At 32.9% G+C, this 18,290-nt stretch overlaps 1 protein-coding gene across 1 annotated transcript in view; it reads left to right on the forward strand.

The window, feature by feature from the left end:
* Positions 1-18,290, forward strand: part of LOC128989423 (lachesin-like) — a 51,096-nt gene that overhangs the window by 18,622 nt on the left and 14,184 nt on the right. Inside the window, exons 2-3 of the mRNA XM_054411312.1 lie at positions 9,612-9,674; positions 17,332-17,441. Coding sequence (XP_054267287.1) covers positions 9,612-9,674; positions 17,332-17,441 — 173 coding nt within the window. The remainder of the gene's footprint in view (positions 1-9,611; positions 9,675-17,331; positions 17,442-18,290) is intronic.

Raw genomic sequence — 18,290 nt, forward strand, 5'->3', positions numbered from 1 at the left:
TACAGTAGTTTATAACGTGGTGAACTGAAAAGTGACTAAAAAAAACATTTAACTAAATTTTTTGTGTTCTTTTACTAAACTTATTTTTAACATAAATACCAATTATGCTTTCAATTATTTTCAAAAACTTCAAACAGTCGCCATTTTTGCTAGGGTGGTCCTTTAGAGATGAAACTTGTGGCTCCTTACTCAGAAAAAAATGGCCTTTAAAAAATGATGTATCATTTACCATATGCTTCCGTTAAAACTTTTTACTGCATCCTCCACAGGACGTTCCCTATAAGTAGTAAAAAATTTCATAAGGCACCAAAAGATAGGTAAAACCATAGTATATCCGTACACAAAATATCAGTTGTTTTTCTTTAACCACTCACCAGATATAATGTTGGTTCTAGACATTTTCAACACCCTGTATAAACATTTAACATGTTAGTGTATAGAATATTTGCAGGGTTGTTATGTTTTATGTTGGAAGAATTTTAAGAATAATTGGTTTTCAAGTTATCAGAATATTTGTATATGAAAATACTGCATACCGGAATTTATATTTGTATATTAAGAATCTTAAGTGGACAATATTATTATTTTATAGCAAATGCCTTCAAATCTGGTTGCTTCTTCAATCCTAAGCGTTGTCAATTTTTGACCCAGATTCCTGTTGTCATTGGACTACCAATTGGTGATATTTTCCAACTAAAGGTTAACTATGAATAGTAGCAGATCAGGGAATGTACTCTTCACCAAAGAAAATCTTAATAAATGCATTTTGCAAAGAAAAACACAAAAACAAGTATGTGTTAGGGTTTGTATTGTATTAATGTTTATTATCAAAACTCAATATTTTATATTGGTAACCATATTAATTTTTCAATATCTTAAAAAAAAACTTGGTACCGTGTCAAATTATAAACCGTACCTATTTATGAACCTAACTCTTTTGGTCTTCCTCAACAACACTTCCTAAGATATAGATTTTTTTAACTTCCCAAGTAATCTATCTAGAAGACTTCAAAATGAGTAACATGTAGCTACTAAATATTTATTTTTTATAAGAAGATGAAAGGCACGAGCTAATGAGTGCTGTGGAGTCTGTTTGAACAAAACTGCGCCCATATTTTATGCACCAGCAAATCTAACGTCGGTCATCGCTTGTTCCCGTTTAGCGGCGATTCTTTGTACCCGCATCACTGTGACATTTGTGCCATCAGATCCACTCGATATGTTGCTGCATTTAATTTGTCACCGTTTAAAACGACCCCAGTAGATTATAGATTGATCATTGACTATTAGTGTAACTAGCTGTAGTTAGTATTATATAACAGTGGGGTGATTAAAATACCAGTGACACCGTTGTGTATATGGATTCAGTATATTATGGGCATCAGTATTAGGTCCGGATCAAAAAATCTTCATTTGTGAGTTAGTAAAATTCGTACGGTTTTTAAACGATAACTAATTAAATAAACGAATTCATTCTAAAAAGCTTTGAGCGCTGTGATTGTATTTGAATTTACTTTTTTTGTTACTTCTAATTCAATTAACACAAAAAAATGATGGTTGGATTTATTTGTACATCTTGAATTGCATTTATAAATCTTAATTTTAATTTCAAGGTCAGGTTTAAATCGATAAACGCTTTACAGTACCTAACCGCTGCGTAGATAAATAAAAGATATGTGTACCATGTCTTCAACTTTATAGTAAAATCTGACTTTATTCTACAAGAAGACACCCTTCTTGTAAAATTATCCCTTGTGTGCTAAATAAAATTTGAATGAAAAGGGCTAAATTTGACCAAGCAAACAATGTAATAACTAAACAGTGGTCTATTTGGACCCAGATTTGCTACTTTTCCATCAGATAATTTCTAACAAAATGTCTGTTAAACGTATCAAGGCCAGTGTTAAGACTATTTCCCTACAACAACTTTAAAAATCAATAAACACCTTAAATAAAATCAGAAAGGTAAAGACAACAATTTCTCAATCCCTTCACGGCAACTACTTTCAAACAAAAGTAAATTCTCTATGGACAGTGTTCTTTGTGGGCTAGTTACTCACACACGTCTGATGTACGTTCTAATACAGTTTAAACAAAATACGAGTACAGTTAATAAAATAAAAGCAGTGTGAGGAGATATTCAGCCAGGCGGATACTGTGGCGGAGTAGGCTCATTGTCCACTTTGCATTGTTCTAGTTTGAATCACGCTTCAAGTAGCTTTTTACTTACCTCTGTTCCACGATTATGTGACTCTTCGCACACCACTTGTCTTGGCTTTTATACATGTTTTTGTTTTTAAACTTCGTTAAACTCAAGTAGTGTCATTTTTAGTTTAAACAAAACTCACTCAATATAAGGCCCTTCTAGTGAATTTTCCTATAGGGAAGTAGCATCCAGACAATAACTTGAGTAATTTTTGTCTGATTTTGATCAATTTTGGTTTAGAAGTGTAAGCAGCTAACCTAGGTACTTGTTAAACATAAATGTTAATTTAATAGATTAATTGAAAATCAATCCAGGCAAATGGAAATTCGCGTAGTCGGCAGGTTTTCTGCGGCGGGGTATTATGAATTATATGTTGATTTACAACAACACTCTTAAAATTTGAATCAATAACTATGCAAAAACTATTGTATTATTGCGGTAAATGTTTCCATTTATTAATTTTGTTTACTGAACACTCTTGTAAAAGACATTTTACATTATGTTTAAAAGTGAGAGATATTTTTATTTTATTTTGTGTATTATGTTCATTGTAATCATTGGTCTCATTTTAATCATACTCATTTTAACTACGTTTTATGTAATAAAGTGATTTTTCTTATCATACAAAACGAAATTGGAGTAGAGCTTAGCTTTTATAAAACTGTTTTTGTTTACTATCCTATCTGATGGATTTTTGTAGTCATCAAAAAATATAGAGGCAGATGACGTGATTTCTGTAGTAAATTTCCTGCGTATACAAATATATATTTCTCTAATCATCTAATAAAATCGTCTAAGTAAGTTACAAAAAACTGAACTAGTCCACAACCATCTTCGTAATTAAAGAACCTATGCTAATTCACCATTTTCTATATTACAAAATATATAAAGCTTTCCGTTCTAAGTCTCGTGGTTACCAATTACGCGGGAAATGAATGAATTCCGCGCCAAGCCACGTGTGCAAAGTAATCCGGGGATAAAGTGGGGAATATTATCGACAATTTGCGGCCCAGATAGCTGGAGCTCACATATTGTGCGCTTATCTCTCAAGTTGGCAAATTAATTATGATCCCAAACTATTGTGCTTTCAGTAATTGCTTCAGGAATCGGGTCTCGACTCCTCGACTGCCATTATACGGTAACGGTTTGACGAATTGTTGATTAGAATATGTTCTTAGCCAGTCAGCAATAATAGATATTAAGATGTATTTGCTGGTCACGAAATATTGTCGTAGTTTAAACTTGTTTATAGTTGAAATTATTTTATTGGGATTTGTAAAAAATTTCGTACAGTTTAATACACGGATTCCATCAATTTTTACGTTTCATACGGATGCCTAACTAGTTAATTTCTAAACTTTGAAAATTTTTCCTACAGCAAGTGCTTTATAACATTTTTTAATAAATGATCCAATCCCAGGTCTGCAAAGTCAATATTAGATTAATGTCTTTATATTTGGGGTGAAAATAAATCTTCAGTTTAGGTCAATATAAATAAAATTAGCTCAATGAATATTTAAATTATATGCCTTAAATAGATGCCTGAGGTATTTTCAAATAATCTATTTGCATTATACATATCAACTTGAGCTTCTAAACTTAAATTTGAATAATATGTTGTCAAAGGTACCAACTTTATAGAAGGATTTGTACAAAAACGTTATAAATTTAATTTTAAATACATCTGTTCAGACAAGACCTCTTTTCTGAGGTACACAATAACATTAAATTTCCTTTTTACTTGGATAAATTAAGGCATAGATTAATTTATGGGAGTATTTGATGTATTAAACATTTACTCGGATCATTGTATTCGTTCTACTGTACTTGTTTGTATCGTAATATTAACCAACCAATGCTATTTTGTTTCGCTCTCAGAGCTAAGCTTAGAGATTTCACGTACAAAAAAAATTTTAGTTTGACAAAAATGTGACCTTTAATCAGTGTAACTTTGCCCTATAAATATTGTCAAGTGTTTATTACTCTATCAAACCATTACAGGTCCCGGTAGGGTCATTACCGTTAATCTCAATAGGGTCGCTGTCTAGGGGTTGGTCCTCGGAGCTTTGGTTTACGTGTCATTTAACAGTTGACATTTGCCAGGGTCACCCCCTCCCCCCCCCCAGCAAACCCCTTCCTACAACCGCTGGTATATCTCAATTTGGTGTTAATTACAAAATTATACACTGATGCATTATTTTAATTGAGATTCAGAAAATGTTAATATAATTGCGGTACGGCAATAAGGATTCTTAAAAAAATATTTATAAAATTTGTTAACTTCGTAGTTTTAAAATTACTATGGTGTGTGTTCGATCACAATTTATTACAGAAAAAAATACAGACTAAAATAATAATTATTTTTCATGGTGTCGTGTTTTAAATTTGACTTAAGGCTAAGGAATTATTCATTGAGACCTCCTGTTTTCACGATTACATCTCTTCAAAATTATTGTTTTCTGATTTAGAGAATTTCCTATAGAGGGAATAAGCTATTACCGTTGGTATCATGGTAATACCTAGACCCAGGACCGATTTACTTTTTCGTTTTGAGGTTCCTATAGACCAAAAACACCATTTGTTCAAGTTAGCACGATAACTCGAGCAAAAATTATCTAATTTCGATGAAATTTGGTACAAACGTGTAAACCTACATTTATTCAAATAAGTTCGCTAATCAGCATGATCGGACTAATTTTAGTAAAAATTGTCAGGTAAATGGAAATTCGCTTAGTCTGCATGTTTGCTGCGGCGGGGGTATTTTAATATCTTGGTGGTGTATTAGGCTTATTTGTTATGCTTTGAATTGAATGTTTATAAGTGCACTATACTTAGCAGCACTTCTAGTGTAAGCATAAAAGGAATTCAAATCAATTCCTTATCAGAAAAGTCTCCCAATTCGACATTGGTTCCGTTGATGTATTCTCATAGAAAAAAGTTATAAATTACTGTATACAATTTTTTTTTCCAAGATATTTTGAAATATAAAAAAAATATCATAAGTGTGGGGAAATACAGCTTGTAAATTTTAGTAGTAATAGGATATGATATTTTTACTGACTTTGATCGGTGCGAGAAAACTTGTGGGAGGGGAGTTTTATCATCATTAAAATGATAAAATAACATTCCATAACTTCCCTACCTTAGTTTTATGGCCGTCCACAGCCATTGAACAGTCTGACATTTACCATGTGGCCCTTCCCCCCTTCGCCACCCCTTCACCCACCCCAACCCTTCTCCCGTGACAATTTGGGTTCGATATATCAGCCGTTTATATCACCCCTCCTACCTTAAGTCATATTCAAATTGTTTTCACCTATGTTACAATTCCATTACGTTTATCATGATCTATTATACAGGGTGAATTTTAAATGAGTTCCCCCCCCTACTTTTTTCTACATTTCTTAAGATATCAACTTCGGACCACGTCAGATCATTGTAGTGTAGTAAGTACTTCGTTTTGACTGGGTAAACATTTTTGGCCGCCATCTTGGATCCGCCATATTCGCCATATTGGATACAAAATTTATTTTTCAAATGTAAAGGTAGGGTTGTGACCCATTGTTTCAAACTAGAATTTTACGCTGATTACAATGCCGCAATTAGTTTTTAAAAATCTTGATCCGTTCTAAAGTTATGAGGACTTTTTATAACTTTATTTTTAGCCCATTTTAACATTGTATTATTATTATTTTATTAAATGAAAGTGGTGTTGTGACCCATCATTTTGAACTAATTTTTTATGCTGAACTCAATGCCGCAATCCGTTTTTGTTTCTCAGGCTTTCTTGATGAAATATTAAAATTATTTATATAAATAAAATTAGAGTTTTGTCTGTACATTGCTCAGAATCATCCATTTTTAGGTCATTTTTACGTTTTACACATTAAAGAAGCCGAAACAAGTCTCATCTAAATTTCTGTCTGTCTGTCTGTCTGTCTGTCTGTCTGACACACTCAAGATGGCATTTTACGCAATCTTCTCCAGGAAAACGAGAGTACCTATCAAGACCCAAGTCATTTTAATGTATTCACTGGATTGGCGAGAGTGTCTTTAGCCATTAAAATATGGTCTCACTACTTTGTAATTAAAATTACGGCCGTTCAAAAATGCAGTTTTGTGCGATTTTTGTCAAGTTTTCTTCCAATTTGTATCACATAATCATCTATGAAACAACGAACAGCTGTTCGGATCAAGATTATTTTTTCTAGCTGTCACTGAAATGTTTACAAATGTTGTTTACAAACACCACAACCATTTCCGATCACGTTTTGAAGGCAAATCCCATCCAAGTGAGATTAAAAACGTTTTTATTACATAATGGATTTAATTAATGGCAAGTGGAATAATATAGTGTAACCGTAAATTAAATAACCAGGCATCATCCAGGTCAGGAACCAGAAATATGTGTATACAATTGTTTTGGAGTTTTGATAACCAGAAAGAAGACATTGAATCAAGATTGAATCAGTGTTGTATACGGCTGGGAAACTTAAATTTACTAATGACCGTCGCCAATAGCTTAGAAACAATGTTCCACTCATTGACGGCACTTCAATGGCGGTTGTGTAAAGTGTAAAGCAAAAAATTACAACTGCAGTGGGTGATTGTAACAGAGGTTTACGGATGATGCTGAACTCGATTTTCCAATGTGTCACTTTCTATTCCTACCATTGACTATATAAAGTCAATAGTTCCTACTGACCGTGTGATGCAATCGCTGGACCATACAGCCAATAGGCCCATAGCCCTTCTCTTGGGTACGTGTGGTACGTATGCTTACCCAATTATTTATAACAACCCTTTCGACAACGATCCTTGATACCGGTACTTTTCCATAGAATACACGGCCTACCTAGGTACTTAAGAAATAAAATTATAAACGTCCAAAAACCCAACGTTGTGTGATTTTTGTCACATTTCCTTATAATGTTAATATATATACCAGCAACCATTGTTTAGAGAATACGTAATCTATTAAATAACAGAAAGTTATGTTGCATAAGGTTTTTTTTCAAACTGACACCGATAAGTTTACATTAAGAGTTGTATACAAATAAATCAATTAATGGGAAATAACTTTGATTGCCGATAACTTTTTACGAGAAAATCCAAAACCAAGAGATCAATAACCTTGATTAACGCATATAATTGGTCGGCTGTACTACAGTTCTTAACTGTAAACGTTGGTTTTTGGTACGGTACTGGTTCTTTTCCTTTTAACCTTTAGTAGCAGCAAGAATCATTTTTACGTACCAACACATCACAGTAATTTACAAATTAGTTATCGTTGGTGTTGCACCTTATTTATTACAGGCGTAGGCCTATTCAATTTAATTGATGTCTTAACTGTATAATTTTTGCTTTTTCTGTCTGGATTCCAAAATGTTATGCTAAGAAAACTATAACGCATTTTAGTAAAACATTTATTCAGCAAACCATCATGAATTGTTCAACCACTTTGAACGTTGTTTATGTATCAATAGTTCGTGGCCTATTTTGGTAATTTTTATTACAAATTACCAATCTAAATCGTCCATAGTAGGCCTACTGTACTTCATTTCATATAGCAAACCGATTCAGATAGCATTTCGACAGAATTTCGAGTCATCTCCGGTCCAAGCAAATATAAATTGTTATGATCAAATTTTATGTCATTTACAAAGATTTCAACTACTAATTTTATATGTACCTTTTTATGCTTAAAGCGTAGCAGATTCCCTAATTAAGTTCGGTATTTTTGTGTGTATGTATGATGGTAACGCATTAATGTCCTTGTTTCTCAATGTTTCACGGAAAGGACAAGAGCGCCTTGATAATGAAAATGTCAACCCGAATAAAGTGTTAAATTAAGAGGTTGAGGTAGTACCTTAAATACTTTTAACCATTATGTCATAGTCCTTTAAATTCTGAACAAAATTGTACAAATCCCATTTCCGTATATTTACTCTCACCGCTTACACATGATAAAGGTTGTTGACAAACTTATGGGAGAAAGTATGTGTCAGAATGCTGATACCGTTTATTTAGTTTAATCATTGGATATAACATATGGACCAACAAGATCCGGGTGACATTTAATTGCGAAGCATTAGTTTTGGCTTGAAACTGTCAGATACTGTATTTGCGAAGGAATAGTTCTGTCAGCATATCTGAAAGTATGCAAACCAACTGCTGTGCTTTATATAAGAAGGTTTTAACTGACTATGATAAGATCCCCGTGCGTAGAACGGGCACACAGCTAGTCTTATTTAAATTTCCAATATTTCAAAAAACAAATATGAAAATGCAAAACTGATTGCGACATTAAATTCAGCATAAAAAAAATAGTTTGAAATGATGGTTCACAACACCACCTTCATATTTAAATTAACTTATCACATTTCAAAATGGCAGATCCAAGATGGCGGCCGAAAAAAATACATCCGCCATAACCAAGTGATAATAGGTCGACAATGAATGGTGGTGTATACTTATCTTTATCTAGCACTATTTTGAGATTATGGTCTTAGTTTGTAAATGCACAATGTTAAAAATGGGCTAAAAATAAAGTTATAAATAGTCATCATAACTTTAGAACGGATCAAGATTTTTAAAAACTAATTGCGACATTGTAATCAGCGTAAAATTCTAGTTTGAAACAATGGGTCACAACCCTACCTTTACATTTGAAAAATAAATTTTGTATCCAATATGGCGGATCCAAGATGGCGGCCAAAAATGCTTACCCAGTCAAAACGAAGTACTTACTACACTACAATGATCTGACGTGGTCCGAAGTTGATATCTTAAGAAATGTAGAAAAAAGTAGGGGGGGAACTCATTTAAAATTCACCCTGTATTTGGGGACTGTTGTTTATAATGTATCATAATTTAGTTTACTGTCCAAACCATATTGAGGCTGTAGCTGCTAAACGGGCCTATCTCGAAAACTGATGTTATGCGATAATCGCTGTTAAAGTTTAGAGGTTATGTTTGGCTGTCTGCGTTGGCAGTCGTCTATGCATAAAAGGCCTGGTGACACCAGCTGACTTAAAGAGTCATACGAACAACAAAAAACTGAAATACAACATTGCAAATTATTAAAGAATATACTAGAACATACAAGGAAGCGAAATAGCGAATCTCATCTATAAGGGCCCATCTCGCCTTAGGCCCCTTTAGCAGCTACAGCCTGTATGTAGTTTAATAGTAACTGTACTGTAATTGGGTGCTCTATCAGCTGATACTGGTAAGAAAACCAGCTGGTTCTAGAGAATATAAATATATACAATGAATTTTATCTATTTAACCCTGATATGCTCATTTTAGATCGAAAAAAAAACACAAGACCTGTTCTTATTACTTTAAAATATTTTGTGGATACAGTTAACATTTTGTGTTACATAATACTTGTGTGTTTTAGGTAGAAAACCAAGACAAGTTGTAACTGGAGGAATACAATCGTTATTTGAAGATTTTAACATTGGTAAGTTTAAAAATGTACAGTATATTATTATTGTCTCTTATATTAAATTTCTTAAATTTAAATCATACTAGACTTCCAGTAGCCTAAGTCACAGAATACAAAATGCTTTAACTGTAAAGGCTTTTCATACGCGGTTTGAGTATGCAACTTTATACATTTTTAATGAGTATTCATTATACATATTTAATTTAAGTAGAATTTTTAATATTTTGCCACTATAACAGATAAGGGTAATCCAGGTGTCAGTAAAATACAACGACTCTCAAACCTTCTACAGCTTTGAAAATTCAAATGATTGTCACAGCGATTTCTGTTACTACAATTTTTAAGATTTATAACATTAGGATTAATATTACTTCAGATTTATCTTGCCTACACTACTATGGTTAACGCTCATGTTGAAACCCACAGTGCGATACATTTATGTATCATATTGCTTTATTTATTTACGTAATAGAATAAGGGGTTTGTGCAGAGAAACTCCTTCTCTCCCCTTTAACATCCCTTATTCGCGCGTCCTACTTACCCAATTTTTACCGTTTAGGTGTCATCTCAAAGCTTATAATATATCAGAGGGAAGAATAATAACCAACAAGGTAATTATTTAGGGCTTTCTTTCCCAGTTTTATTTATTTCTTGAGTGCAATATGAATGGCCCAGTTATGCTGATAGTTGTCTTTATACATATTACGGTGCTGTTATATCTAAGCCTTATAACCCAAGTGAACGCTGGATCCAAACTTTCCAATATCTCGTATTGTATGGCAAAAGATTATACCATTTTGAGAGTCGGATTTGGAGGAAGAGAGGTTGAACTTGTAAAATTGCCAGTTATTTTTTTACCAACATTATCTTTGTAGAGGAAAAGCTTATTGGATTATTAATTTGGCATAATAATCAAGTTTAAACTCTATAAAATGTGAAATTTGTGTACGGGTCCCCTTTATTTAATTTTTAGAGGGTTAAGAAAGGTCCGTTTTGATTTTATTTAATTTCGGTTGAAATATGTTGTTATGTATGTAATATTATAACATAAGTACCTTGTAAATATGGTGTTACCCGGCATAACAATTGGTAGGGGTGAGGAATATTTCATATTACCGGTATTTTATAAGTAATCTCTGATACAGATCACCAGTGTTTATCTACACAGCTGACCCAGTGGGGTTAATGTTGTTCTACTATTTAAAATGTTCTAAAATAAAAAAATAATGTCATTCCTTACAAAAAGTAAACCTTTATGGAGTGTAAAAAATTTTAAAACATTTTTCATAAATAATAGTAACAACAACTAACCTAAACAATATAATTTCTTTTATGTGGCAATCAGTAGGACAACTCAACCAGGCCAGGAAACGTCACATTTTATCTTAAAGCCAAAACCATTCAATATTTCAAACCTCCAGAAGCGGTTTGAGAAAGGTGGGGTTTTACAAAAGCCATTATTATTGTTTTACATTCAAGAGCGAAGACTAGCTGGAGAGCAAATGGAAAATCTTGGAGATAGTATGATTTATTCAGCAGATATCTCCTCAAATCCGCAGATCCTCACATCATCGCTTTAGAATTCTGAAATATGCTTCGTCAGCAAACATTGCCCCCGTCTAAATCCTTCATTTATAATATTTTCGTCTGCGGTTCCGATCGAAACAATAACAAAACTTCGTGAGTTGGTTGAATATGCGACGTTATCTCATTATTTTATTTTTCGGGTGATAATTATTTACAGTATTTTGGCTTTATATGTTAGCTTTTTATTTTTAATGCCTACTTGTTTATCACTATACATCTTGTCACATACTCGAATACATGTGTCTTCTAATACTCTATGTATTTATTATTGGGATGGTTTCAAAACTAGTTTAGAGACAATAATGGCAAGTTTACTATATTGATCTATTAGGCTTTCTAAAAACAAATTTTTCTCCAAAGGGGGATAAAGTAAAAACTAAGCTCCTGAATTTCCATAAATATTTGACTAAAAATATGTATCCGCATTTTTATTTTAAGCTACAGAACAAATTAACTGCTCTAAAAAATATCTGCGTATTAGGAAAACAAACAAATATTCATACAAACATTTTGGACATAAAAATATCAAGTTAATCGTATTGCACCTGAAACTATTGAAGTTTTTTTACAGAACCAGAACAAAGACACTGTTTGATTTGGGCCTGGTAATGACCGTTGTCTCAGAGAAAATTTTATAGCCTGTTAAATATATCATATCGTCCTACAAATAATTAAATTATTGAAACCCTAGAAAATTGGAAATAGTTACAGTGTTGCTGTGTTTCTAGAACTACTATTTAAACATTTTGAAGCTTTAGTTTGATTCCAAAGTTTTACTTTTAGCACCGGATTGGTCTCGATCAATTTAATTAGTTTTTTTAGTTCCAATCAAAACTAAATCATTGGTGTATTGAATCTTGAGTCAAGAAACCTAAAATATAATCCAGAAGGGTCCTAGAGTAAGTGGCTAGCGGTAAATTATCCAAACCCGCATGGTCCAGTTCAACCGAGGGCACAAATATCAGTAACATTGTCTTCGAGCTTTAAAGTATCCTTTACTGCAAGTCATCACTTTTTAAATCTCCTAAATTCAATATAATTGGTTCAAAAACTGAATAAAATACCAATATAATTTTATAATGTTTGCACATTTAATTATAAACTCATACGTTGGATTAAAAATGTTTACAACTCTACATATTATTCGTATAAGTGTATAGTTTCTATATTAAGGCTACTATTTTGATAGTAACAAACCTATCTGGTTCGCTTCTATAGTTACATTGTCTATATTTGTTGCTCTACTTAATATTTAATGGTTAAATACTTTGATATGAATTTAATGTTTAACATCTTCCGTCAAAGCTCTTCTAAGTTTTATCTAAGTATGTCACACCTATAGCGACAAACAGACAGTTTTAATAATTATTTAAATACCTTCAGTTATCCAGATCGAATAAGGTAGGTTTTCTGCGATCTGGGTTTCAGCCCGTGCCATCAACAGGCTCCATATATTCCACTGAACGTCGTACATGTAGACCTACATTTAGTTCACATGACACTAACAAGGGTACGAATAAATAAACATTTATCGACAGTATTTGCTAAATAAATTTCGTAGAAGGTTTTTCTTGGGACAGTATGGATTTTAGAGATATTATTTCTTTAAATAACACAATTTTTTTCAAATATGTATACACTTTTTTTATCAGGTCTATAACTAATTCAAACTTACTTGCTTATTTTAATTCTCTACGGGTTGCGACAAAACATAATTACTATGGACGAAAATTAGCAAAATACTGTTGCAAAATACTAATTGAACTAAATACATTTATACAGGGTGTCCTGTAACTCTCTGGACACATGTACATAGCATTATTGCTTAGGTCAAGACAAACACATTTCACTATAGGAACATGCGCCTGTGGTGCCTAGTTTTCCATCTATGTTTATGTGTTTTTTACAAAAGATTTAATAACTCCTACATGGTTTGAGATACAGCGTTGAGATTTAGCAAAAATGTTTATCTTATTAAGACCTATTTTCGTAAAAAATTATACTAAAACACCATCAACAGTTTCACAATGGTGGCCATTTAAAATCTTTGAAGCCAAATTTCACGAAAACCTTCATATCAATATGTGTCCAGAGAGTTACGGGACACCCTGTATATTCTTAAATATTGTAATTTAACTTCGGCTCAAGTATTATAAATTCCGAGTAGATGGATGAGAAGGATTATATCCAACACAGGCTCATCGTCACTCGGCAATGCATGAAGTACTGAACGACAATTTAACTTTGATGATCCACTTTTGATTGTGTTTGTGGTGATGCCCGTCGAGATAAGAAGTTTGATGGAATCCTTCCGCTATAACTCGAATCATAATGAAGACCAATGTTTGCATTAGATTCGTGAGGGACAATATAGTTCAATGCTTGCCGATTAGTTTGCACACGTTCACACGAGTGCAGTAAATGAAGTTTTGATATATACCGTTTCACCACGAGTAATAAGTACCAAATTAGGATAACTATTTAGCTTTTTAAAAGTAAATTTATCAACTTTATTGTTTTTTTATTCCTAGAACTAGCACATTTTATCCGTGTTATGAATACAGAGTGTCCCACAGAAGGTGTCACAAATTGATTATCGAGGAACGGCTTAACGTACAAGGATGAAATAAAACTATTTCCCGCTAAACCAACCCCAAGGAATAACGTAAACATATTTTTAACTTTTTTCTGATACAGGGTGTGCCAAAAACTGAAGTTCATCTCGTAATTTTCAAAAGTAAACATACGTCGTGTTATACATCGTTTTAAAGGTATTTAATAAACAAACATTTTGGCAAAAACAGAAATGAGTATCTTTTTTCGTTTCAAAATGGCGAAAGTTTATTTGGAAGAATCTATATGTTTTTAATAGCCTACTCTGTGTTTCCTATACCAATGCACTTAGCCCTTCTCCTGTAGAATTTTCTTACTCGTTGTGAAATTAAATTTAAAGGCTTAAAAAAGTTAAAAACATGTTTACGTTATTCCTTGGGGTCGATTTATCGGGAAATAACTTTATTTCATCCTTTTATGTTAAGCCGTTTTTCCGTAATCAAATTTGATACGCCTTACGTGGGACACCCTGTAAATATCTTTCTCATCTCTTTTAATATATGCTTTAAAAATGTGTAGGTCTTACAAAACATAGCCGATTTAAAATACAAATTAACAGCTTTGGTGGAACATGTGTTGATTTTTATATGTTACATCATTTATAGTGCAGTTTATTTCGAATGATATGCATCCGCACGTTGGTATTATAAAAGTTGGTTTCTAATAAGTGAGTCCTCTTCTTTAAATTTCATTATCCAACTAACCACTCATCTTCCACTACCTTCGATAAAAGCCGGTTAGTCAAATTCAAGGGTACATTTACAACGTATTCTTTGCTTTCTGAATGTAATACAGATTACATTCAAAATATAAGTAACAAATACTAGCTTTTACATACGGGTTTCACCCCGTTTGACTTCATAAGTAGTAATAAAACTATCGATTAGTTAAGTTAAGCTGAAATAAACAACAGAGAATACAGCATTAAAAACAAATAATCACACCTGAAATTGAAATAATAACAAACAGATAAGCGCAGCTGAGGTGTTTTTAGCATTAGGTATATCGAAAGTTCCCTTTTAGAAAGAAATACCGTCCTTATTGGGCAATTTATGAAATATTGGATGGTTTTTTGCAAAGTTTTTTCGTCATGACGAACATTTTAAGTATATGTATTATGGGGGGTGTGACTTTTACTTTTCTCAAAAGTTCATGGGTACTTTGTGATTTATATATGTATACCATTATATTGAATTGAATTATTTTCATGTACGAGAGCTCACCCCATGTTCGGAAACTCAACCAAAATTATGTATTGGGCAAACTTATCTCTATTTTCACCCCACGCTGTAAATAAAACATGTGATTGGAATTTCTTCCATTTGTTTTGATTTCCTGCTTATATTTTGTTGTTATTTCGTCACCAGCATGGCAACCCATAAGGTCCATGTAATCTTTTTAATTTTAAATTAATTTTATGTATGTATTTTTGAGCCATTTTAATTTATAAAGGGATTATGCACATCTACAGGATTTTTTTTTTCATTTGGTGCCAACAGCGTGTAATTTGGTCCAGTAGTATGGTCAGGCTAGCTCTCATAAGCTTTGCAAAATTTTTTTTAGAATATAAGATGTATCAATCAATAACGGAATAGTAGGGAAAACGCACTCTTCATTCTTGGACAAAAAACATTAAAATATCTCCAACTTATGCATAAAGACAAGAGGGAGTGAAGATCAACAATTTAGAATTAAATTTTACATAATGTTACAAACTTTGGCAATTCACTGCTTCGGTTTGTTAATCACTACACTAACTGAGTCCAGGACTTGGTAGCCAGGATCAATGTCTGTGCAGGATGTACAATTAGCTACGGCAGGACCTGGCAGGAGGACCCTTGAGGCGGAGTGATGGCTAATGCTCCCTACCTCTCTCAGGGACAATCGGCCCAATGTTGCCATCTTTCTAACTTCTACACAGATTAGTCAACAGCAATTTGTAAGACAAGAACTCGCTTGTTAATTTCGAACCTCTAATACAGAGTTCAGTAAAAATATATGATAATCATTATGTTTCGGGTGTAACAATAACCAATATAACTCCTTTCTCTTCATGTGACGATGGTTCCTATGATAATTAACGCGTAGGAAGTCGATCATGATTAATTATTTATCATTCTTTCCGCGTACAAGCTTGATTCAAAATATTTTACTTAAAATATGTTTTCGTGCTAAAACTTATTTTCAATCAGGAAATGGTGTATTAGTAAACCGGTCTTCCTCACCAATCGCTTTTAGTCATTCCTACATATTTTGTATGTAATAGCAAGACTTGCAGTCCAATCATTTGTCTCAACGAAGATTATCAAAAGTGATTCAAGAAATCGATCCTACGCCCAAAGGGCAGAAGTACGTTCTCTACCTTATAGGTCGAACTAAGAACTTATTCTTCACAATTTTCGTTATAAGTTTTGTAGGCAAATGAACATATTTAATAATGTAAAATGTGACGGGACCACTGAGAAAAGTTCTCCGATTAATGGTTCAGTTATCTTTACCGATACAGTTTAATATTTTTAAGACGAATAAGGAAACTTTTCAAGATGTTTTTAATGTCTTTAGAAGCACGACGTGGTACAATAACTGACCTAAATTATTGTAGGAGGGATTTTGACCTGAGCTCCATGTTTGCAGTAAGTAATACACGGTAATACACAGTTTTTTAACATAGCTCAAATAATCATAATACCATGAAACACTTTTTAACCAGCTAATATGTTCGTATTACGGTTTTCTTTACTTCATTGCTGATCGGCTAATATGTATTGTTGCATCGATATCCATGAGGTTTGGTTTTATTGAGATGTTATTGTAAATAAGACTAAATATGATATTTTCGGAAGCACAAATAATAGCGCATGGATTGTAGGTCTACGTATTTTGGGTTTTTACAGATCAATTTTCCTAAAATTTTTGACAATTCTATGAATAACCGATTCTTTAGTACTGGAATCACGTATTGAAACTTAATTTTAAAACTATTTATGCATTAAACCAATGGTTTATATTTAATGTATAATACATACTCTTTAAACTTGCAAAGATCCCACAAGTCTTAATAACAAATACATTCCCAATAACACCATAACTCATACCATAGACAAAAAGGATTAAAGGTAGACCGTCATCTGTGTTGCGGTTACCATAGGTTCTGGTGCACACTTCTGGGAGTGCCATGTAGTTCCGGCGTACGCGCTACGTGACTACACGGCGCTCCAAGCGCTGTGCGCCAGAACCTTTGTTAACCATGGTAACCGCAGCACGGCTGACGTTTTGTCTATGGTTGTGTATAGATATTTATGCAACAATGAATGCTAATTGGGAACTAAATAAAGAAAACCGGGATTCCAATATATGAGCTTGTTTTGTTGCTAAAAAGTGTCTTACAGTACTTGTACTTTGGGTTGCGTAAAACAGCCTGCTGTTTTTTGTGTTTATGTATATCTAACTAATATGTACCTTTATGTTATAGTAACTGAGTCGCTACTGCCAAGGTTCGCAGAACCAATCCCAAACGTAACAGTCACTGTAGGCAGGGACGCGCTCTTAGCCTGTGTGGTGGACAACCTGAGACAGTACAAGGTAATATAATACAGTGTTTAATCAAATTTTGTTTTAGAATCCCACCAATAGTATAATATATCCATTTAATTTCAAACACTTCCCTTCACTAGTTTTTATCCCTTCAGATATCAAACGTAATTAATATCTTGGTATAATACATACTTATTGTATTGCACTTTTTGTCTTCAAAATGGCAATAGATTTAAAATGCAAGCAGTGCGCTATATTTAAATAGACATTTATATAAACATAATGCAAAATTGTCCTAATATCAATTGAAGGATTCTGAAAAATAAAGCATTACAACTCAAGACTTTATTTTGTCTAAGGAATCTTATTTAAGACAATATAATCACAAAACTATGTTTTTTTCCTGCAGTTTGGGACAGGTTTCGGTTTTTGAAAAATTCCCATGTTATTCTTATGGAGAATATTGTCAAATGTTGTAGTTTGCTTGTTTATGAATATATTTTTATCAAACTTGGCAAATTTATTTATTTTCTACTAAGCTATCAATATTTTACTCAAAAACACACTTTATTAGTTTCCTTGTAGCAGCAAACCTAGGTACTCGTTAAACCTAATGTTATTAAAATATATTTAACTGAATCAATTCAGACAAATGGAAATTTGCTTAGTCGGCAGGTTTGCTGCGGCGGGGGTATTTGAATTACAACTTTAACGCAATGCCAACAACTAGTACCTACAGTTACACATTAATCAAAGGTTTTAGGTTCAAATGGTAAACATATTTCATGTTCTACTTGAATACCCCTCCTGATTATAGTTGTAATAGAAATGGGAGCTAAATCCAACTTCCACCTAATTAGCTTGAATAGAGTCGGGTAAAAACCATCATCCCATCTG

Source organism: Macrosteles quadrilineatus, unplaced genomic scaffold (genome assembly GCF_028750875.1).
Source record: "Macrosteles quadrilineatus isolate MER2022 unplaced genomic scaffold, UCM_ALF_1.0 Scaffold_3__2_contigs__length_128488019, whole genome shotgun sequence".
Lineage (NCBI taxonomy): Eukaryota > Metazoa > Arthropoda > Insecta > Hemiptera > Cicadellidae > Macrosteles > Macrosteles quadrilineatus.